The 24,833-nt window shown below is 44.4% G+C and overlaps 1 protein-coding gene across 2 annotated transcripts in view; it reads right to left on the bottom strand.

Annotated features, from left to right (window-relative positions):
• Positions 1-24,833, bottom strand: part of LOC109643316 (polypeptide N-acetylgalactosaminyltransferase 18-like) — an 82,804-nt gene that overhangs the window by 38,113 nt on the left and 19,858 nt on the right. For both annotated transcript variants that reach the window (XM_069528520.1, XM_069528521.1), the window contains exons 2-3: positions 2,213-2,417; positions 1,949-2,115 (exon numbers count right to left, since the gene is read on the bottom strand). In XM_069528520.1, the coding sequence (XP_069384621.1) occupies positions 1,949-2,115; positions 2,213-2,417 (372 nt within the window). The remainder of the gene's footprint in view (positions 1-1,948; positions 2,116-2,212; positions 2,418-24,833) is intronic.

Raw genomic sequence — 24,833 nt, 5'->3', positions numbered from 1 at the left:
TTTAATTCTGATTCTGGTTCATGACAAACCAGTTGGATCCAGAACAGGTTGTTTCGGTCTGACTACATTTTGAGCAGCAGTGTCGGTCGGGGACGAGCGAACAGCGGTGGAAACAGGCTGGACTGAAAGATGGAGGAAATCCAAACTGGACAGACTGAAATCAGTTTATGAAACAACACAAGCCAAGAGAACACGCAGCAGAGTCACAGCTCCAGCCCTCTGGTTGTCGAGCTCTGGGCCACTTGTTACAACTTGATCTAAATAATTCTCCTGAACTTGTTGAGAATCCGAACACGTGTCCACCTCTGAGGCTCCGCGGTGCTTTGTGAATAACTTTTTTTTATCTTGACCAGGATCTGCTCTTGAATTTCATTATTTTAAAAATTTCCTCTTGAATTTTCGTCACAAATCTTCGAGCAGCTCGATGAACACGACTCATAATGAGCCGGACTTCGTCTCAACCTCCAAACTCAGTCGACCCTCATTTGTCATAATTACAGCGTGTTTACGATCAATAAGCAACAGTGACGATCACGAGCGTTCGCTGAATTATCTCCCATCGATTCCCTTTATTACCAAGAACCACGACGCCGTTGTTATTCACCGAGGAGCATGAAATGAATTTTCCCATGCGCAGAACTGTAAGATGGAATAATTGGAGGTAAATGATGAATCTATCGTTCTCCCTAGTTGCTCCAATAATATGCATTCAACCTGTGAAAGCACCATAACTAAACTGTGATATACTGTATTGTTGCAGAACAGAGGAGCAGTGAGAGAGCCATAAAATCTGCAGGCGACGGGAGCACGGGCAGATTCCTCGTAATGGCAATTATAGATTTGGCAGCAGTGAAATATGTTCTGTGGAACGTGATGTAATTATCAACGCCGGTCTTCCTGCAGACGAGTCGCACTCGTCCACAATCATCTGTTTTCATACGTCAGTGATGCAGCTAATGTGGACACATGTCCTGATCCCGTCCACAGCAGAAGATAAGACCAGCGGGACATTCAGCACAGACACTAACTCGTCCTCTCTGTGAACTAACTACTGTTGGTTCACACTTCAGCCCGACGTAAAGAGGAGACGCACATTTATTTATGAAATTCATTTCAGCCACAGTTGCTGCTCAGGGATCAGTCTCAGTGGGACCGGGACGGTCACAGGTTCGAAGGTCGTCGAATGCTCAGAGAGAATCATGCTCCTGAAACGTAGATCGCGTCGGACGAACTGAAACGAAGCGGTCTGGATTTTCCGATTGCATCACAAGCTCCTCCCACATCAAAGCTACAGACAAAAAAACGGTTTGTGCTGTTTCACAACAAGACGATCAGAAAGTTACAGAAACCATCGTATCACAAGACTTTCTGCTTTGGCTCGTGTCCCATATGCTAACACGGAGGAGGCAGGGTCTATGACATATACTGCAACCAGCCACCAGAGGGAGACAGACGATTGGCTTCACTTTCGAGGAGCTGTCATGTCGTCCGTCTAAAAAACGGGGCTGACACATCATGATTGACAGCTGAGACTGGCCCGCGATTGGTCTAGAGTGTGGATGGGCGGGACCTCGCTACTATGTCTCTCCGACCCCAAAGACTGTGCAGAGGAGGAGCCTCGTCATCCATCTTTATTTAATAAACTAAATAACCTCCCGGCTGATTCGGATCTGTGGTTCTATGTTTAGTGGAAACTTTCAGGTTCAGATTTAACTGAAGGAAATCGACTGGTTTCCATCGCAAACATAAAAAGTCGACTTCAGGAGAAAGTGTTGCCGTGAAGAAAGTCCCAGTGGGACAATCCTTCGATCCCTGTGATGGACGGATGTTTAAACGAGTGTGAGCTCTGTGTTTAAATGAGGCTCAGCTTCAAACGTCAGAACTCGTGTCCCGGTGGCTCAGTGTAAAATGTGGTACGCGTCGGGGGGGGGGGGGGGGGGGTTCTTACGGCTGTTGCTGTGGTCGTCCACCAGTATGATCTCTTTGAGCAGGTGAGACGGCGTCCGCTGGATGGCCGTGTGGACGGAGCGCAGCAGCACCGACAAGGCCTCGTTGACGAAGATGAAGATGATGCTGAGCTGAGGAAGGTCTGATGAATACGACAGGTTCCTGCAGCTGCAGAAACAAAACGAAACCATCGGTGGAGGAGAACAGCTTCACTCACATCGATGAATTCATCAGTTAACAGACGGCCGTCGATCGACCGACTCACCCGTCCGGTCGGAGATCTGCGATCGGCCGAGTGAGGGAGATGCGGTCGCTAAGGTAGCCATTGTAGCCATAGTAACGGAACTTCCTGAGGGCGACCCTTCGGCTCTCGGGGCCCAGGTCGTGACCCCAGTGTTTGAAGAGCGAGAAGGCGGGGTCTGAGGCCAGGTCTGACGAAGAGGCGTCCTCGCCGTCCTTCTGAGGCGTCTCTGTGGAGAGAGAGAGAGAGAATGGAGACAGGTTGGTGCAATTTTGTGGCAGTTTTGAAGAAGTCGGTTTGAATAAATCCGAGTTTTCCCCCCGAGCGCCACCGCAGAGCGGCACGCCGTCAGACACGGTGACGGCTACCTGAGCAACTGTGGAGACACTTAATGACAAATGAGCTTCCTTCACCTCCCATCAGCTTTGCAGGGAGGGAGGGAGGGAGGGTGAGGGAGGGAGGGCGAGTGCTTATTAAACCAAACCGGTTCGTTGAGGATGAGAATCTGAGCAGAGACAGGAAACTGAACCGAACATAAATGTAAACAGGGATTTTCACTGTCATGACAATTAACAGATTCAGAACCAAACTCAAGCTTCTCTGAAACTTTTTATTTACTGCGACTTATTGAAGCGATTCTCACTCGTCACGATTCCACACACGAGCTGCTCTTTCACTGAGCGGTGGCAGATCTGGGGCGACGCAGCCGCAGAATGTGAATGCGACGGTCGGTCGTTCGGTCCGAGTGTCTGGATGACGTGAGACGTCCCGGAGACATGAAAGATTCATGAGTCCGGCTCACGTCCCCGCCTGAGACGTGCAGGCGCTGGTGGAAGGTTGGAGAGTAAACAGAAGGTGCTCGACCCATAAAATAACATTTGCTCCACATCAGGCTGTGAGTTACATCCTCGACGTGTCCTCGACCAACGTGTCCTGAATATTAAAACGTGTTTTCATCCTCACTTTGAATCTCGATGTGTAAACTATGATGAGACCCTCGGGGGCCGGTCCTGCACATCTGGGGGCCCGACGCAGGATGAGACGAGGTCCTCCAGTGATTTATGCAACATATTAAATTACAACCATTGTTAGCATTTTATTAATAATCACTTCTGTCCACAGTGCAGTACATGAAGTACACATTCATGTATTTTATACTTTCACTCTCAATCCACTGTCCTTTGTTTTTACCATCGGCTGCAAGTCAGTGAATTCAACCGACGTGGGATCAATAAAGTGTGTGTGTTTGTGTGTGTGTGTGTGTGTGTTTGTGTGTGTGTCACACAGTACCTACAGTAAAGTGTGTAGTTGTGTAGTCGTGACATGGACACACGGCTCAGGTCTCATGAGGAGATCCTGAATTCATTCACATGTTAAATGTCAGAGGACGTTAATTACAACCTTCAAGAGCATTTCAAGGTCACACACACAACACACACACACACACACACACACACACACACACACACACACACACACACACACACACACACACACACACACACACACTTGAAGTTGCTCAGTTGAAGAAGACGACTTCTCCGTGGAACACACGTGTTCTCTTCATTTTACACGTCTGACGGTTTCATGTAAAAAGGAGGATGTTCCTGTTGACTCACTGTTCGTCACACAAATTTATTTTTCTAGATTAAATATGAAGGTCAGAGGTCGACACACGGGTGCAGCTCACTGTTCAGTCTGGCAGCTCCGGAGCAAACAGTCGCTCTGTGATGTCGCTGCTGGAGACTTGGCTGCTCGTCACTGTCTGTTCAGCTGTGCACACACACACACACACACACACACACACACACACACAGATAAATACACAAAAGTGTGTGTGTGTGTCTGTGGGGGGGGTGTAGTGGTATAGTGCATGACTGCGTAATCGGATATGTAAATGTGTAAAGAGATTTGCAGGTGTATATAGATCTGTGATGAGTAGATAAATCTGTCAATGTCTATATAGATCTGTAATGTGTAGATAAATCTGAAAACACATCACAGATCTATACACTCTTTTACAGATTTATCTACACATTATAGATCTTTAAAAACATTTACAGATTTATCTACTCATCACAGATCTATGCAAACGTTTACAGATTTATCTACACATTATAGATCTATACACACATTGACAGATTTATCTACATGTCACAGATCTATACACACATTGACAGATTTATCTACACATTATAGATCTATACACACATTGACAGATTTATCTACATGTCACAGATCTATACACACATTGACAGATTTATCTACACATTATAGATCTATACACACACTGACAGATTTATCTACACATTATAGATCTATACACACATTGACAGATTTATCTACACGTCACAGATCTATAAAAACGTGTCAATGTGTGTATAGATCTATAATGTGTAGATAAATCTGCAAACGTTTTTATAGATCTGTGATGTGTAGATAAATATGAAAAAGTGTGTATAGATCTATAATGTGTAGATAAATCTGTCAATGTGTGTATAGATCTATAATGTGTAGATACATCTGTCAATGTGTGTATAGATCTGTGACATGTAGATAAATCTGTAAACGTTTGTATAGATCTGTGATGTGTAGATAAATCTATCAATGTGTGTACAGATCTGTGACGTGTAGATAAATCTGTCAATGTGTGTATAGATCTATAATGTGTAGATAAATCTGTCAATGTGTGTATAGATCTGTGATGTGTAGATAAATCTGTAAATATTTTTATAGATCTGTGATGTGTAGATAAATCTGTAAATATTTTTATAGATCTGTGATGTGTAGATAAATCTGTAAATATTTTTATAGATCTATGATGTGTAGATAAATCTGTACATGTGTGTATAGATCTATGATGTGTAGATAAATATGAAAAAGTGTGTATAGATCTATAATGTGTAGATAAATCTGTCAATGTTTGTATAGATCTGTGATGTGTAGATAAATCTGTCAATGTGTGTATAGATCTATGATGTGTAGATAAACCTGTCAATGTGTGTATAGATCTGTGATGTGTAGATAAATCTGTCAATGTTTGTATAGATCCGTGATGTGTAGATAATCTGTCAACTGTTAAAGCAGCTTTAAGGACAGATTCTGTAAAAGTTGACTAAGTTGAAAACTTCAAATGTAAAACATGATGTAACCTGTTCACTTTGTTTCATACGACACACGTCACATGTGCAGGGGAGGCCTCGACTCAGAATACTGATCCTCACAGGAAGTTCAGTTTTCGTTGCTTCAACCAAAAAGAGTTTGAAACAGAATTCAGCTGAGAAGTGAAGTCACTGAAGAACTCCGGGGACAAATAAACAGCTTGTACCAGAACTGAAAACTCAAATTACAGCTTCGGTGACGATCTGTCAACAACCTGTTACCTGCGTCAAAATCCTTCATTTTCATGTTGTGCAAAAATAATTTGCTACCTGATTAGTTTGATGTCAAACTTCACGCTGCGGACGTCTGTCCGTCAAACGCTCGGCTGGCAGCGGCTCGATCTGTGAGACAAGACAGCTTGGCTGTCGGCAGAGTTTTGATTGACAGTCGACTGGCAGATGAAGTGTCGGGGGACTGTTGTACAGCAGGAAGTAAGACGCAGTCGGGGGGGAAAGAGCAACCAAAACAATTTCAAACTCTAAATTCATGAAAATCAAAGTTTCAAACTGTCGGAGCCCGGATTCATTTCTGTGCCTGATGAGTCGTCGGTCCATCTCTTACTGAGTGTGTGTCCTCCACTGCACAGAGACAAATCACTTCAGCAGAGACAGATGTCTTATGAGGACAGAGCCGGCATTACTGACGTGTGTGTGTGTGTGTGTGTGTGTGTGTGTGTGTGTGTGTGTGTGTGTGTGTGTGTGTGTGTGTGTGTGTGTGTGTGTGTGTGGATGACTCAGGGCTGCAGCTCGTCTGGGAGTCAGAGGAACAGATGCTTCCAGGAACAGAATCTTTTCTTTGCAAAAAACTTTTCGCCTTTTTGAAATGACGCTGGCCTGGATCCAGTTTCACTGTGAAGGAGTCGTCGGTCTCCAGGATCACATCCTGTTTGCGTTCAGCTCTGATTGTGACGGAGTGAGAGCGCGTCGGCCGTGCAGTGTTTGTTTTGAATCAGATCTCATCTGATTGGTGCGTGGGACACAACGACGCTCACAAACAGCTTGAACAGATCAAGACCTTCAATGGAACACGAGCTCGATTTGCAAAACACAGTGTGTGGATGTAAAAACCCTCAATTATAACTCGGCGCCTCCTCCGTCGACTTTCAAGTTGCTCATCAGACCCATATTGAAACTCTTGCTGCGGCTGCCGCTTCGCAGGAACCTATCCCAGCAGGCTTTGCACTTGCAACACAAACACACACCCACTCACACCCGAGGATTTGACAGAATTTGTTTTTGTGGAGAGAATCTCATTTGCTCTGCGACGCCGTCCTCCTCCGAACGCTCTTTGTCTTCCAACGTTTAAAGAGTCATCAGGGAAAACACAAGCAATTCATTTGGTTTTTGTGTTGACACTGAGCCGCCGTCAGAAATCTCACGACAGCATCACAGCGAGCGACGACTCGCAAATGTGCTTCTTCGACTGTTCGCTGTGTGTTTGGTTGAAATTTGCCACGAGCACACGACTCATTTGCAAAATGTCGAGACATCTGCAACATCCCCGAAGAAAAGGTTTTTGTAAGTTTCCAGCTGCTGCTGCTCAGAGCGTGACGTCGCAGCCTCGTGCAAAAGTTCACACACGATTAATTTGATCGAGCGATGAGCAGATGGTGATTTGTGTCCTCTCACGTATGAATAATGTGATAAATGAATCCCACCTGGACGAGAAGAGTCAGATCTGTATTTACAATAAAACCACAAAGACACAAAGACACAAAGACGCTGAGACTCTTTTACTGAGATGTGGTTTTTAAACTCTGCTCTTCATTTCTCTGTTTACGTCGTTTTTAACATTTGGAAATTATCTGGAAACGTTTTTAACTTTACTCCAGTGATCGCTCCTCTGCACATTACAAACAGCTGATGCCACACATACTCACATATTTTCTCTTTTATACTAATATATACAAGCAGTATTTGTATTTTGTATCGGAACATTACGAGTCTTTATGCGTCACAGACCAACAACCAGAGCCACGAGAGAAGACGAGTTCTGTGAGTGGGAGATTTTCACAAAACATAAAAATAGAGAGAATCTCTTTCAACAGGTGAAAGAGTTTAAATGTTTGTGTGTTTGGTTTTCGTATCTGGTCTAAGTTTATAAAATTTGGCTGCGTACGAAATGTTAATACGTCCGATCGACTCGAGACTTTTCTTGAAACGTGACACAGTCGGATGCAGAACAGGAAAAAGACACGACAGAGCTGTGATTTCCCCGTGAGAGCGGACTTATCGAAAGTTGCTCTCCGGGGTTTTGATAACCGTCGCCACGCTGTTTACCGAGCAGACTAATGCTGCGGCGTGTTTTCTGAGCTCGCTCCTCTTTCCGTCGTCTCCACAACACGAACCTGACGGGCTCCAGATTAAAGATTAGAGAAGCAGATTCCATTAACGAGTCATTTCCTTCTCTTCCTTCACCACTGACGGCCTCTCGCACCTTTTAAATCCCATCACACATCATTGTCCTCACATCTCATTCCGCCATCTTTGTACGATGACGGTCTGGACTGAGCGTGTGTGTGTGTGTGTGTGTGAGAGACAGACAGTGATGGAGTGAGACAAGGAGGACAATGGATCGCTTTCCTCTGCAACTCGGTCAAAAACATTATCCATCATGGCTCTCAGGAGAATCAAGCATATGCCTGCACACACACACACACACACACACTTTTACAAACACCCACAGGGAGTGCACATGATGGGGGGGGGGGGTCCTGGATCTTCCACTTCCAGAAATCCAAACAAATTGAGTGTCTCTTCCTGAGCGTCCATATGTTCTCTGCTGCAGCAGACGGCTCCACTGCTCCGTTAATTGCGTTACAGCTCCACTGATGCGGCTTCATTGTCTCACACAAGCAGATGAGCGACGTAATGTGATTGAAAGACGTTTCCTTGGAAGATGGAGAAGAAAAGAAAAAAGGATAGAAAGAGATTTGAAGGAGATAAAATCCTCTGATGTGATTCTGCCGCGTCTCTGTTTGGACATGGAGACGCGAGCGCTCGTCTCTTTAACTCACTGTGACGTCACTCTGACGCTGGACGACAGAGACGGAGACAAAACACTCTGACAGATTGAATAAAGTTTATACGTTTGATCAAAGTTCGGCACAAACTGTTTTTAACGAAGGTCTTAATTCTTCCCACGTTCTGAATCACGATGACTCGTGTTCCGCTGCTGAAGTTCTCCAAGTGAATGCACGGAGGAGCCGAGCAGCCCAAGAGGATTATGGGACAAAGAAATGGTGGTGAAGACAACAACTCCTGTGATCCCAAACTGCTTGAGACGTCATTAAACCAGGTCCGTGCTTTAAAAGAGCTGAAAGCAAGAGTTTGAGGCAGAGGCTGAAGAGAGGAGCTGCAGCAACGGTCGGTTTGAGCACATTTGAATCTGTCTCTGTCAAAACCTCAATGAATCAGACGAGGCCAGAGATTATATACACGTTCATTTCCACGATCGTGGGATTTAACAAGAAACAAAGCTCGTCTCCGAGAAGAGAAGTTGAGGAAAAAGTCTCTTCTGTGGAAAACTTTTGTGGGAAGAACGAGAAACGAACCCGTGCATGTTGTCCTCTGTGACCTCACTCACAACAATACTTGAAATAAATAAATTAGATTCAGAGAAACTCATGCAGCGGAATCTCTCACCCGGAACAATTCTTTACCTGAAATATGCACCAGTCTGAGCTGCAGCTGTTTGAAATACACAACTAAACAGATTGAAAATTGGTTTTTTTCCGCCTCTAAACAAGACATTTGCATTTGCAGTGGCCTGTTTACTCCGACAGCACAATATGCGGTTCTTGACTTCAGGGGCCACAATCAGACGAAGGGAAGGGCACGCTCGCTCTCCAGAAGACGACGACACCCTGGAGACACGGCGGGGAAAACCTGTTACTGCTGCTTCAGGAGGCCAATTAGTGCATCGCAGCAGCAGCACAGCAGGTTGAGGAGAGAAGGAGCGAGGAGGAGGTGATAAAAAGAGAGAGGAGAATTTAAAACCTTTTAATTCAGACCCCCTCACATCCGTACAGCAGAGAATTAAACTGCCAGAGATGATAATGAAGCGGGAAGAACTCACAAACGGCTCTGAGGTCTCGTGTTGTTGATGATTTACTTTGGAAACAGCGCCGACAAAAACTTGATTCATCAAATGGAGGATCCTCGGAAACATAAAATCTCTTTCCTCGTGCCCCTTTATCACTCGGAGCCCCCGCCCCTCTAAAGCTCTGTGTACGGCCCTGCTCTGCAGTATTTCGTATTCTGGTGGATTCTTCTACTTTATTTTATATCAGTGACATGTAGCTGCAGGTTGTGTGTAAAGCACTTCTATACATTTCACACACAGTTGGATAAAGGCTGCAGAGCTTCTTTGCCCCTTTGACATTTGCAGTGATTTTTTTTTTTTTTTTTTAGCCTTCAGTGTAAATGCCACGGTGGGTTCAGGCCATTGTAGCATCACAATGATCTGCGCCTGCTGTGATCTGAAAACCACTCTGAGGGTTTGCAGGGCCTCTTGTTCGGCGCTGGCGGCCGCTGGCTTTAGTTTTCAGTCCCACGCAGACTGTGACGAGTCCTGTAGAGGTTTTTAAAAAATGAAAATAGAGTCCAAGGTCCGACCCCTCCATTAAAAAAACATTTTTTTATATTTAAGCAAAGAGAAGCATGGACCGTGGAGGCTTTTATGACATGTATTAAAAAAAAAAAAAAAAACCACCCATGTCCGGGCCGTTGCTGAATCACGGTGTTATTCCTTCGAGCTGAATGCATGAAGAGGATGCAGAGTCGGTGAAGGACGTTCTGTTTGCTTGTGCTGCCTCTCGCTTGCTAAAAGGGTGAAGTTAGTCAGGAATATAATGCACAGTGACAAGGTGACTGCGACCGGCCTTCAGATAAATACAACCTCCTCATTACTGTACACATTTCACCACTCCTGAACAAAACCTCTCCGCTTCTTCTTCCTGTCACAGCTCATCCCGCAGGCCTTCGATCCGCTGATTAGTCGAAGAGTTCCGCTCTGATCGCCAGTCTCAGGCAGCAGAGCTGAACCGTGCTTCCATTCTTTGGTGAGCCTGCATGTTTCCCTCAGCAGCTAACGTTCAGGAAAAAGTATCTTCTACTCAGGCTCGTCTCTCGTCTCCATCTTTCCTGATTCTCTCTCGCTCTGATTCATCTGCATGAGCGACAGGAAGAGAATATGTGACAGCCCTGTCAGTGGACTGGTTCTCCGCTATGTGTGTGTGTGTGTGTGTGAGACACAGCAGAACGAGCAGGGAGCTGTGGGCTGGTAGGGGGGGGGAACACGCTCCAGGCAGCACAGTGTCCTTGGCTCAAACAAACACCACAAACAAGCCGACACACTTCCACCACAGACTCTGAGCCGGAGACTGAAACACTGCGTCTCCACGTTGACATCGTTTCCAAGATCTGCCTCAAGAAAGGTTGAATAAATTGAGTTTAAGGCTCCTGCTTCCTTTTGAATGTAGAAGAAGTTCCCCTCGGGATGAACTGATGGCAGAATGCTTCAGGCAAACACCACTTGGGTGTACATACATATACAGCAGGTCGTCGGTTTGATTCCCCAACCAGCCGGATGCTTTACATCATTCTCAAGAATGGCAACACTGTGCAATTCTTACTGACCGTTGTTCTCATGTGGAGAATAAACTCAATCCGTCAATGTGTTGAGTGGCTTTTTAATGCATCTGCTGTCACATGCAGATAGAATTAGAAAACAGAACATAGAATAATTAATAGAAATTAGACAAAATGTCGTCTGAAGCGAAAACATCTTCGAGAAGTATCAGTGTTTGTGTTTTCTGTGGAGAAATGTTCTTGGCTCGATATTCTCCGTCTATATCAGGAGCTCTTAAATATTGGCCGTTGCCTCCAGAGTCTTCATCAGACGAGAGCCGACGGGCTCCGAGATTGAGTTTATAGAGACGGTACGTCCCGTAACAACGCAGTCGGACTATAATTTATTCCAGCATCATCCCTCTTCACTAAAGAATCGCTCCTTAAATAGACACGGACTTGTTTTTTTATAGTTGGCTCTGGTTTAGATCACTGCTACATTAAAAGATTGGATAGTTGGAAAAGTTGTGCAGGTTGTTCCATTAAATTAATCGTCAGTCGCTGCTCCACAGTAAATCTGAAGCGCCCGAGCTCCTGAAAACCCAACAGCAAACACAGGAGCTCGTCAGAGTCGCTGCTCTGTGACGCTGAATCGATACGATGCTGAATATAATGAATAAGAAAAGAGCAAACAGGAGGCTGAGAGCGTTCTCCGCTCCTCCCCGGGGGACGGAGAACGCTCTCACTTTTGTTCCACAAAGTAATGAAAATTCAGACACTCCTTCAGCCCCGTCTTCAAGACAAGACTCGCTCAGGTTCACACTCATTCATCATGTGCATCACATCGCGACACTGGTTCCACGGAGTGAAGTCAAACCCTCACTTGCACCAAAGTCCCATCAAACTTTTCAAACTTCAGCTGAATCCCACTTTCATTCCTGGTGCGATGATAAACTGAGGACATTAAATATGCAGCGACACAGAGAACGAGTCTATGATCTGTGTAATACAAAGTACCTTTGTTACTACATCGATGAAAAATACTATTACGTATTCAGTATTCATCCTCGGGTGCTTAGTCTCCTGCTCCACTGCACAATGACAGGAGGGGGTCGGGGCGGCTGCAGTGATATTAAATCATTTAGATAATGTGTTGACCCGGGGGAAGCACAGACACAGATGACCTCAGCAGGACTGATAGCAGCAGGCGGATGTGACTGGACAGTCAATACACTGGCACACACACACACACACATGCACTCAGAGAGATTTGTACAGTCGTTCGGCCTCCTCACGTCTCTGCAGGGATTCATATATTATTCCGCTCCGGTGCCGCGAGACGTTTACAGCTCGTCTCTGAGGGGAAGAGGTCTCAGTCGGGACAGGTCGGTTTATTTAGGAGCTGGGGGCAGTTCTGGCCTGAGAGCTTGAAAAAGGTGGAAGGTAAAAAACAATCAAGAATAATTTATCGTGCAATTCCTCTTTTTCATTTGCAATATCCAGGATTCTACAGAAGGTAGTTCCACTGAAACCAGGTGCTCGGCCAAATAATAAATATGAAATAAATGAACTAAATGGAAAACAGATAATAACATATATTATTTTTTACTTTATTAACTCCACCAAAAAGATTATTCTTTATAGCTTAAATAAAAAACATCTTCTTCCTCACATTTCTTGTCCCTAAGAGAATTTTACCAGTGTTTCTATTTAAAACTCAACTGAAACTGAAATCAATGAAATGCAGAGTTCTTCTAACGACCTCACGAGCTCTGGTCTCTCTCATGTTGAACTGATGTGGTGCTGCTTCCTCTGTTGGTTTCCAGAGTCCGACTCACAGTGAGCGACAGTGGGAGCGTGTGTGTGAGGAGGGAGGACATTAAATCCTCTGTGACGCTGCGTATCATGGAAAACAAGGAGGGGGACATGACAAGTCAAACTCCGTCTCACAGCCGTCCTGACAAGCCTGGTGATATATTTATGATCCCAGTTCAGGAACCGTCCGGGGCGGAGTGCATCGTATGTCCCGGATTCATTAGAGTGAAAACTGTAATCGCCTCCAAGTGCCAGGAGGACGGCACAGGGACGCTCTTTAGGATCACATGGCTTATTCATAGAGACCGGGGACGCCTGGTAGGATCTTCTGGTTGTTGGTTTATTCGTGGCGACAGCGAGGCTCGTTCACTCGTCACTGGACGTTCACATGAACCAGCCTCAAAGCTGCAACATATCTCATGGATCGGATCAGATGACCACGTGTAACATTAAAGATGTTTCTCCCTATGACCAACAAACTGTAGAGCTCTGCTGCCGAAACAACTCAGCTGATTAATTATGTGTGATTTCATTATTAAAGCAGAATCATGTCACCAGTCTGCTGCTCTGAGACCGGGGGAACAGCGGTTATCCTCTAACCATTAGGTTCGATCCCAGTCTTCCCCATTCCACTTGCTGTGTTTGCTTGGGCAAGATACTGAACCACGAAGTGCCCCCTCTCATCGAGATGCTGCACGTAGAAGCACTATATGAGTATATGTCTATGATTTATATAATTGTTTAAAGTATCTGTGTAGTAAACAGACTGAGAAATAACACAGATCCTGAGCTGCTCAGAAACTAAAAGGCAGAAAAAAACAATTCCGTGAATTTATTGTCGCGTAAGAAATGAGCAATGTAAACTCTGACATTTGTTAAAATGACACATCATGAACAGTGAGTGTGATTCAACGCTCCAGTGAGACTTCCGCTCTCTGTCACACACATGCTCAAGATAATGAACAACCACTAACGTACTGAGGAGGACTGATGAAGTCACAAGACAAGGACGTGTTTTAATACTTCGTTTACGCTCATTTGTACTGTGAGGTTATTTATGATCTTTTACCTGTGCAGGGAACGTCTGAGGCTTGAGTTCGGAGTGAATGACGACTCCCTGCTTCGCCCACGGCAGAGTGGCTGATGGGTAGATTAGGGCTGAGGGGGAGATGGAGCCGAGAGCAGAGCGATTGTGTTTCTAAGTAATAATTAAGAATCTAAATGTCGACTGTAAAGCTTCTAGAAAATCAGGATAATGAGGCGGAAATGTGTCATTTGCATTTCTCCAAACATGAGACGCGGCTCCTTGTGATCAGGGTGAACGTTCACATTCAAACTCTATAACAGATGTGAAAGAACGATGCGCTGGCTCATAAATGTTGACTTGAGGTCGCGTGGACATAAATCTCAAAGACAATCGGACAAGAAGCAGAGATCTAATCTGAGGAGTTTTATCTCGTCGCAGACGTTTCCCTGAACCACATGACAAAAACTTATTCAAAATCCATTGGGCTTTGTGAAATGTGTTTTCTTCTGCCGACAGGCTGATATGAAGTTTACATTTTGTCCGAGGGAATTACAGAAGTGAGGTCACACGGCAGCAACAATCTTGTTTTAAAGGAGCCTATGACATCTTGAATCAGGGTCTAATTCTTCAGCAGGCACTTGCCAGACTGTGGGGAAGTAAAATAAAATAAAATGATGATGTAATTCAGCCTCCCAAAGTGAGTGAGGGAGATACCAGAATTCAAAATGTCACAGCGCCTCTGAGGCAAAGAAGAACAGGGATTTGAGCAGATGTAGACGTGTTCTCGCTCCGGGAAAAATAAAGGTTAGGAGTGATGCACAACCCTGAGTCCTGGTAAAGGATGGAGTCTGTCCTGTTTCATTCTGTCCAGTGTCTCACAGTCTCGGCCCTCGCCGACCAGCCATCTGTCGGCCGCGACCTAACGGCGGCATTAACGTACCAGAGCGCCGAGGAGACGAGGCTGGAGACACAAGAGTAGAGAGAGAGAGAGAGAGGTGAGGTGGGAGATGAAGCTGAGCGGATGAAGAGACGAGTGGAGGATGAAGCGATGAAGAAAGAGGAGAGAGCAGATGTAATCCTCTGACCCACGACGCCTCCGCAATGTGTTGACTTTAAATTTTTTCATTTTTTCATGTGGACATGAACTGAACGAGACGGAAGCTCGAGAGAAACTCGCTCAGAACAGTTTTCATAAAAACCAATGAATCAATAAAGTAACAGGATCCTGTTACAGTTTTAAAAGTTCCTGCCCAGAATCTGTTTTATGCACATTTCATCTAGAGAATGATTTGAGTTGTTTGAGTTGATTTGAGTTTGTTTACACAGTTTCTACGACACACTACCTCACAATGACACCCGACGTGCCTGCAGATTCTCTGCTGCTGTATCTTAAAGGACCTCGACACAATTCCTTTCACGCTGAGAGGGGTTGTTTATGTTCTTTAACACAGCGTTCATCATTTATACAGTTCTGGAGGCGACTTTAATCATGTCACACGAAAAAAACAGTTTCAGATTCAGTCCAGACGAATGGAGACGACAACAGCGAAGTGTCACTCTGTTCATTTTCCATGACTGATCACAGCGTCAGCTCAGTCCCGTCAGATTCCCCACAGCAGCGGGAGCTCAATCTGCTTTTCAAGCGTCTCTGCATCTGAGGACGCTGGGTGACCTCGACAAACCTGAGAAAGCTCTGCACGCTGTTTGAAACTGGAGAGTTTATGTCAAACCTGTGTCCATGAGACAAAGAGGATCTTCAATGAGGTGGAAAACGGGATCCAGCTGCGCTTGCGTCCACCTGCTGAGGCTGTTGTACCTTCAGGGAGGAACACGTACACACGCTCCGTCAGAAGAGATGAACTCATCTCTGACATTCTGGGCTGATTCGTTTAGGCTGTGACATCCACGTGCTGCTGCTCAGTGATCGCTAACAGGCAGGCTGGGATGTGACGTGTGCTGCCTGGCTACCACACAACCTGATATAAACATGGTTGGTCCAGATCCAGGCAGAGGTAACAGCAGGGGTGAAGGTGCCAGTGAGATGGTGAGGATGCAGCAGCAGGACGAGACAGTCTCATGGGAGAAACCAGCAGATGAAATGGTTGCAGCTCTGGAAGGTCGAGCTACTCCAGAAGATCCTGATCCAGTTTACAATGTTTGAAATATCCCATATTTTGAGCTGTTGTCCAAAGACTCTGGCGTCACGACCAGTTGCTGAGGGCAGATTCCATCAGGAGCAAACCAAAGACCCATCGTCTCTGCTCTGGACCTGCAGCCAGACGATGACTTAGCAGCTCAGGTTTGTGTGAACACGCAGAGAACACACTCAGGAGGTCACATATGATCCTGAATGAATCGTGAATGAAACAAGGAGCACAGTGAAGCTGCTGGATTTTACTGCCTCTAGGGAAGATCGTTTAACGGAGGCTGAAGAAAAAGAGGAAAGAGACTCGAGTGGATCGACATGGTCGGACAGAGCACGATTGGGTGAAGGGTGTTTTTCCATTTCATCCATTATCTGTACCACTCATCCATTTTAGGTCACCTGCACATCTGAGGGTTGATGCAGTCTGAGAAATGAAGTGGCACCGTGCACAAACACGTCGACTCTTCTTGCATGTTGTGGTCGTGTCTAATGGACGGTGAAGAGCGCAGACGTACACACACACACACACACACACCTCCCGCGTCCTCCCTCTCCACTCTTTTCTTCTCCTCTGTGACACCCTGCCTCGGATATCCAGACAAGCTCCCATTCTATCAATCAGCTGTAACGCCTTCAAGACAAACCCTGTCTGCTCAGCGTCTCGCTGGCTTCAGTCTCCCCATCAGCTCTCCTCTCCCGCCTCTCTATTCTCCGTGCGCTGTCGACTCCGTGTGTCAACATAAAGCTTCTCTTCCTCCCTCTCCTTTTTCCTTCCTGTTCTTTATCCGTCTACCTTGTTCTTTGAGACTCTCTTGTCTCCTGTCGTGTGGAGAAAAAGACTTTGTCTGGTATAAAAGAAAATGGGAACAACAAGCCTAAAACAAGGAGGTTCTTTAAATAGATCATGTGCAGAACTAATCCAACATCAAGGTTCCAAAGCTTCAAACTACATGTTTATCTCAGACATCAGTTCTAAGGTATATACACAGAAGTCGAGCTGGAATCTCACAATTAGAAAGTTTCTCGTTGTACATCTGTTAAGAAAATCTCCCCGCAGCCACAGAGCATCACAGAGGTGTTAACTGCATCTTATCTGTCCTGTTATGTCTAATTAACCTCTGTTGGCCCTTCTCCAGAGAGGGGCCCCTCAAGGAAGAGGAGCAGGCTGAGCAGAGACGAAGGTGTCCGGGGCAGATGGCGACCCGCGACCCCACAGAGTCAGACATGACGGGTACTTATTAAGTGTCTTTCACTAAACGACTTGAGTTCCTACGTAATGAAACCATCCACTGCCTCTCTCTTGATTTTCAGCAAATTAAAGAACCTCTCAGATGAAAAAATCTATATTTGAACTTATGATTTCAGAATACTCCACATGTCTTAATGAGATTATTACTTCATCACAGTATGAAGTTATTCAGGTGAAAGTGTTAAAAACACGTTGAAATGAGGCTGAACAGGAAGTGACCTATCTATGGATTCTGCTTCCACACACACTATATGTTCATTCTGTGTGTGTTGGCCCCGAGCAGCGTCCTGGATATCAGACATTTCTATTCAAAGTGAAACGTAAATTCAAACGGAGCCGGATAATCATTGGTGATTCATGTGGACCTATATTTAGTCCAGACAGCAACCTCAGGGCCTCGCTGAGAGGGAATCTGAAGAGGAGCTGAGTGGCTTGTTCAACAACACGACAGGAACACAGAGGGGGGGGTGTGTGTGTGTGTGTGTGTGCGTGCGTGTGCGTGCGTGCGTGCGTGCGTCTAAGTGGGAGGCCGAAAACACAGCCAAAGCAGATTGTTCTCTTGTCAGCATATTATGATCCGACCAATGAAAAGCAGCCAAGATAATGTGTGGAAACATAAAGGAAACATACACACTCACCGAGTGTGTGTGTGTGTGTGTCTTTGCTTATTACACAGTCAACCACATTAGGTTTGTGTATACACACACACACACACACACACACACACAGAGACAGGGGGTGAGGTATTAGTGGTTAGATGACTAAAGACAGGTGGTGTATGGTAACTGCTTATTTATGCAGACTACATATGTTTGAGACCCAGCAAGTAATTGCGTGTTTGTGTCTGAGACGACTTTCATTTCTCTGTGAGGATGTTTGTGGGTGCTCCTGGGAATTGTATTTGTACAGGTGTGTGTGTGTGAGTGTGTGTGTGTGTGTGTGTGTACAGCAACAGTAATCCAGTCGGTTTAGCCCTGAGAGAACCAGTCAGGGACGAAGCCATAAATCATTGTTTATTTGCTTCTTGACTTTATTTGAAGCTTCAATCATATCGAACCCTAAATGTGAGAGCGTCTGTGTCTGGATTTCGATTTTTTTCTCTTGACAAAACGCTCAATCGGCCGAGGAACCGATGAGCTGCTGTGTCAAATGAAGGTTTTTGGATGAGCGGCTCTCGAGGAAGTTTCAGATAAAGGTGCAGAGCAAAGGGACACAATAGAGTTGGGTATCATTTCCTTTTTATCCAAAATTGCATCAGATTCTAATCAGATATCCATGCTCCAGGCTCTGTTACTGAGTGGCTGAGAGGTAGTTCTTAATTAATTAGTTCATTCATTTTGCATTGTCACACACACACACGTACACACACACATATACACACACGCACACACACACGTACACACACACATATACACACACGTACACACACAGCACTTTCTATGCTATTTTTATTGTTGGTTGCAGTTTTACCTTTGCCAACGTCTGCAGAAATGCCAATTTATTTGTCCTATTTATAAATATTGTGTTGCACAGAAGATGTTTCACCCTTCCACCATATTGTGCTATATTTACTGTTTTTACTTTTTCACTCTAGTCCAAGTTGTTTGGATGCAAATCTGAGAGCAAGAGAAATCAAACATGGTTCAAAAACTGTGAGCCCAGATTTCTAAACTCAGAGTTTAACCTCGCTGCTCCGTTCCTCTGCACATGTTCCTGTAACGAGTAATTTGTCTGAAGATCTTCGGATGATTCGCTCATGAAACTTGCAAACTGGATTAACGCGGGTCAAGAAATCCACCCCTGCAGTCACCCACGTTTTAAAGTGTCAGTGCATTCGTTTTATGGAAACATTTCATCCCCTTGGACTCAGCCTCGGGGTTCGTCTTGGTTCCCTAAGTGGTTTCTGAGTGTTTGCTCCACGGTGCTTGACATGTTCTCCTTCCGAAATCGTCTCTCAGCTGCCTCTAAAAGCCTGAAAGAAAAAAAAGCCCTGAGAAATTCACCTACAAATCAGCCACTCCAGAAAAAACAACCTGAGGAGACAGATTTGTACATAGAGGTGTTTTCTGCACGAAAACACGTTTCATCTGAAACACCTACATCTCAAGAGCCTGAAGACAAAGAGCTTTATCGGTCGGATCCGTGTTCTGCTGTGTTTATTCAGACGCAGATGGAATATCCCTGAAGTTCATTTGTTCCAGTGGATTCAACTATTATCTGCGTTTCCACAAAATGCTTCTGTGAACTCTGATTGATGAAGCTGCCAGATGTGGACTCTTTAACACAGAAGATAAAGAAAGTAAGAAAATAAGCTTCATTAGAGGCTCCTGGCTGATCCTGGAATTATCATCCGTCTAATCTTGCTGCATCATTTGTGGATAATTACAGTTAATGGTGTTAAACAGCACCGACAATATCTTCTACTTAATGCTGAAAACCTTTTTCTTTTGTTGGGTCTTCTGTTGCTTTTACAATTTGTCATGATGCCTTTTATATTTTATATATTTATAATTTGCCTTGTTGTTGAAATGAGAAATGTGTTTTCAGTTTTGATCATTACACAGAAGCATAGTTGTCATATCCATCGATCTACCTTCCAACATATAACTTACCCACTGGCCGGACTATCTACCTAATATTTAAAAGTACAACTCATTATACCCGATAAGAAACTTTGTAAAATACTAGCTTCTATATGTGACGCTACAGTCATGAACTGAAAAGTCAAAGCGTCTCTTCCTCCGTGCAGCAGAAGAAAAGTCTGATCATGTGACGAGAGGAAAGTCGCCCGACCACATGGAAGATTCAGTGATAAACAGAAACATGAGATTCAACCTGCAGCCGAAAGGAACCTGACGACACTGATGAAGAAATCTGGAGAGTGAAGGTGAGAGCATGACGTACACCTGACGGATGGGGAAGAGGCCAGAGGAGGCCGGTGTTGTGTTTGTCTGCCGTGAACTGTAAAAACTTTGTGGATGTTCTGACTCAGTTCGACTGTGACTGACATGTTTGTGTGTGAGAGAGAAAGAGGACGAGACAAACGGCTCTGCACACAAACAACAAAACCCCAGAGTTTGATTCCTGCTCACCACAGTTGTAAAGAGTTATCTGAGTTACTGTGGCCTCTCCGTCAGCATCCGACCGTTCTCCCCTGACCTCTCATCAACAACCTGCCTCTGTCAGCACGACTGTTTCTCACTTTTTTTGTTTTTGGCATCATTCTCTCTGAAACTCTGTGAGCAAAAAAAATCCCAGAAGCTCAGCAGTTTCAGAAATACTCAGCCCGGCTGGTGCCAACACTCCCGCCTCAGTCAAAGTCACTGAGATCACAGTTTTCCTCTGGTTCTGATGTTTGATGTGAACATTAGCAGAAGCTCCTGAACTGTAACTGTTCTGTCGCCATTTAAATTAAAGATAAAATAAAAAATACACTTTTCCAGAATCGTCCAACATTGATGTTAAATTGTGTTTGATATATTCACCTTATTGAAGATATATATGGTTTTATGTGAGAGCCTGAGAATAAAGAAGAGCCAGAGCTGCTTTCAGGATTAAGTAACGAACAGTGCGTCATCCTCTCCTGCTCCAAACACCACGAACACGAACAACAAACTGATGCGAAGCTCGACTCTGAATTAGTCTCTATGATCTCTTGCATGGCAAAGAATCACCTCCTGCACAAACAGACAATTATTTATTCACCTTCGTTAAGTAGACGACGTCGTCCAAAAGACTTTAAAGTGTGGCTGACAATCTAAAGGACATGAAACGTCTCAGTAAACGTCTTTAAAGCTGACGTCTCTGAACATGTGGGAACACATTCCCTCAGGACGCTGGAGGATAACAGCGTCTGACATGATGTTCAGATCTCCAGCGTTAAGATGGTTTGACTTTCAGTGAATGTGATGCCGCAGCACACGACGAGTGTGTGAGTGAGTGAGTCCACGAGGCGTTTAGCTCCTGAAAGGACAGAAGCGAAGGAGTCAGCGTCTCCTCTCTCCACCGGGCTCCGGGCGTTTAGAGCTTCATTCCTCCTTCTCAATGACCACGGTGCCGCTTAATGAAGTGAGTTTCACTTTGCTTAACAATTTGAGACGGGTCACACTTCAGGGCTCGAGCAAACTCTGCCACTCGCCGGCAGTGCAGTGGAAAATTACACATCATTTAATTTCTGGAAAACTGCTGTGAAAATGGCTGATAGCTCAGGAAAGTTGCATTTCCTCCGTCTGTGTGTGTGTGTGTGTGTGTGTGTGTGTGTGTGTGTGTGTGTGTGTGCGTGCACTTTGCTGTGAGAGCATGAATGACAGCAGGCAGAAGAGGAGGTGCAGGGCTGAGATTAATAGTGGGTCAGTATTTGCTCATCTGCAGAGGGATTAAGATCAGGGTCAGTAATCTGGACGGCACAGCTGGATGAACGCTCCGTCACATATGAACATGAACAGATGTGTTTCATAACATTACAGGTTACAGAAGCAGAGCACACACGGGATTTCAAACGATATATAAATATATATATATATATTTATATTCATATATATATATCGTGATGACGTCATTGCGATCTGTGCGATGAAATATGTGCTAACAACAGTCGTTCAGAGATTGTCCTTAACATGATTAAATTCAGATTGGTCTAAAATAAAAACATACAATAATAATATTCATTATTAATTCATTATTTACGATATGAAGTATTTGGAGATTCTCCAAGAATTTACATCAGCGTAAGACAAATACCAAAGAAGGCAGTGGAGGATCACCAAGTGAAACACAGGCAAATTCCCTTTATATGTATTTTTAATGTCGTGTGTCCAAGTGGAGACTCTTTTTTTGAACACATCAGGGTTCATCTGATTTAACGACGTCAGCGTGCTTCAGCTCCGCCGCCAGCAGGAGAACCGCGGCTCATCGTTCCTGTTACCGTCTCTACGATGTTCCAACCTTCCTCTGCACCAACACTAATCTGCTTACCACCTTCTTTGAGGTAAACCATTAAACTGGAACGGATTATTGTACATTCCCCAACTTCAAAGTAGATTATTGTAAAACCATTACATTTAATCTGTTATTCCTCGACCCTGTGGCGAAGCGGTGCAGGTGAACCGTGCCCTGTGGTCACCGCGGCTCCGCAGTCATGAGGAAAACCTGACGAACTGAAACTTCATTCTCCACGAAGCTCGATGCTTCCTCTGTTCTGCAGAGATTAATTACCCGTGAAACATCAAACAACTGTTTTTCTTTGTCTTCATTTATAATCTCAATCTGTTTTCACTTGTGTTTCCCTGAACAGCGGCTGCGTGCGCAGCGCGGCAGCAATAACACGCACAGTATGGATCAGTGTTGGATATCACATCCTCCTGGAATATGATGCAGATATTGATAAGAGAATATAAAAAGATAAACTCAGGAGAGATGAAATATCAGAACATCCAGTGTCATCAGTCTGAGCAGTTTTTCCTTTGACCCTGAGAAGATTCTTCACCTTGCAGAGACCTCCGCCTGTTATCCACGCTCGCTTTGTTCCCCTCCTTCAATATCTTCCTCTTCTCGCTGACTCTCCCCTCTTTGCTTTTGTTCAGCCGGCACTGTTAAAACGAAGCTAACTCAAACCCACGTTCACAGTTATTATTACACACGTGGTCATTAATGTTAAAGACTGAATGTAAAGTGACAGGTCTCATTGACAAACAAATAGTGAACGAGCTCATGTTCAATGTTCCGGTTTCGTCGTCTACAACTTTATAGTTTTGGTTAATTCTTCTCTAACTACTTTCATGAATCATCTATAAAAGTAAATTGGTGAATATAATGAAGCATTTCTCACATTCATGGTGTCGTGGAGCCGCGGTGCTGAGGCCCGACGAATGAACCGACCACTCGTGAGTGAGTCAGCTGTGAATCCTGATACTTCCCTGTTTTTATATCCTCACAATCAGACACGTGAACATACGTCAGTGTGATAAGAGCTACTTCAAATGACATTTACTTTTTACTTTTGTCCCACCCACTAACATGGAGGAGGCTGGGTTTATAACCTATACTGCAGCCAGCCACCAGGGGGCGATCACAGAGTTTCAATTCAGTTTAGGGGAGCTGACATGTCTTCGATGTAGAGTCTATGATCTGAATGATAAACTCCAGCAACATTAGAAAATAGTCTGTTCGCTTCATCAGCTTGTTCAGAACCACAGGTGAGAAAAAGATTCATATGCAGGTTTCACTTCCAAATGTTTTCACCTCAAAGTTAAATATAGGTTTTCAATTTAAACATGTGAGCGATCCAGGATTAACATAAATCATTAGAATCAATTCAAACTTAAGCCAATTAAGAAGCTGACTCTCCTCTGAATGTTTAATCTGATAACACTTTCAATTAAAGCAAAAGAACGTGTGGAGCCTAAAGCAAAGGTTCATATTCCAGCAAACACGTCCTCTTCACTATTTCCTGTCATCTCTCACTTTCCTCTCTCATTTCTTCTGTCAGATCTCACTCTCTTCATATATCTCAACGCCCCCCCCCCCCCACGCTCTCTCTCCATCTTTTCTACGTTTCCGACAGAGGAAGACTCTGAGCTCCTGAACTCCTCCTGAGTCTTATGGAGGACGAAACATTGACAGCTGACGTGCGGAGAATGATCCGAGGGTCGGCAGGTCAACACTCACACATAAACACACTCGTCATCACGTACCGACGAGAACTCACTGGTCACTGTGAAGCAGCAGCTGGAACACAGATCAGCTTTTTCTGCTGCAGATTCCTTATATGAGCATAAACATCTAAATCTAACTGACTCAAAATCAGTGAGGAGATCACGTCCCGTCAGCTGGTGAACAACAATTACACAATTAAAACACAAGGAATACATAAAAATCAGGCCACATTATCTATATTCTATATTCGAATCATATTTATCTATGAATGCCACAAACTTGACTTGTGTTTGATAATAATAATAATTAAAAAATGAAAACCCATGAAACCCACGTGTGTGTGGATGTAGATGTAGATATTTTGGAACATTCCATTCCTTGATAAATGATTGTAAAACAGAAACACATCAACTAAAATCAGTTGTTTGGTTAACAAGACAAATATATGGACTCAATATTAAGAAACTGAGCTTTTACAGGTGAATTCGCTGATTTAAATGACTTCCTGTCTCTAAACGAAGGCTCGTTAGTTCCTCAACATTCAGACGACAATGTATTTGTTTCATTGTATTGTGTAATTCATTGTATTTGTTTTGTTCATGCTAGCAGCTATCATTTCTCTTTTCCTTTGGACAGTTATAAAAAAACAGTTAACACGGCCTCGTTTATTTTCAAAAGACTTCAGCTTCACTTTTCATTCATTCATTCATTCTGAGAGTACGAGCTCCACTGAGAGCCTCGTGTCAGAGAGTTTATTTTCCCTGAGTTATGAAACGTTGGACTCGTGAAATCGAGTCGAGCATTTTGATGCAGCAGGAGAAAATCAGTGTCTGTGCAGCCGGACAGAGATTTAAAAACACGCTGAGGTGAGTGACACCAGGAGCCGAGGGGACGTCATCGTATCCGAGAATTCAATGCGGATGATCTGAGGAACACAAACATCAGATCAGATCTGTTTGATGTTGTTCCATCGAGTGAGACACGTTCATTTTGTCCAGAAGAACTGAACATGACGTGTCTTT

This window comes from Paralichthys olivaceus, chromosome 7 (assembly GCF_024713975.1).
Source record: "Paralichthys olivaceus isolate ysfri-2021 chromosome 7, ASM2471397v2, whole genome shotgun sequence".
NCBI classification, from domain to species: Eukaryota; Metazoa; Chordata; class Actinopteri; order Pleuronectiformes; family Paralichthyidae; genus Paralichthys; species Paralichthys olivaceus.
Note: the sequence above shows the minus strand (reverse complement) of the source record. Positions and strands in the feature narration are given on the sequence as shown.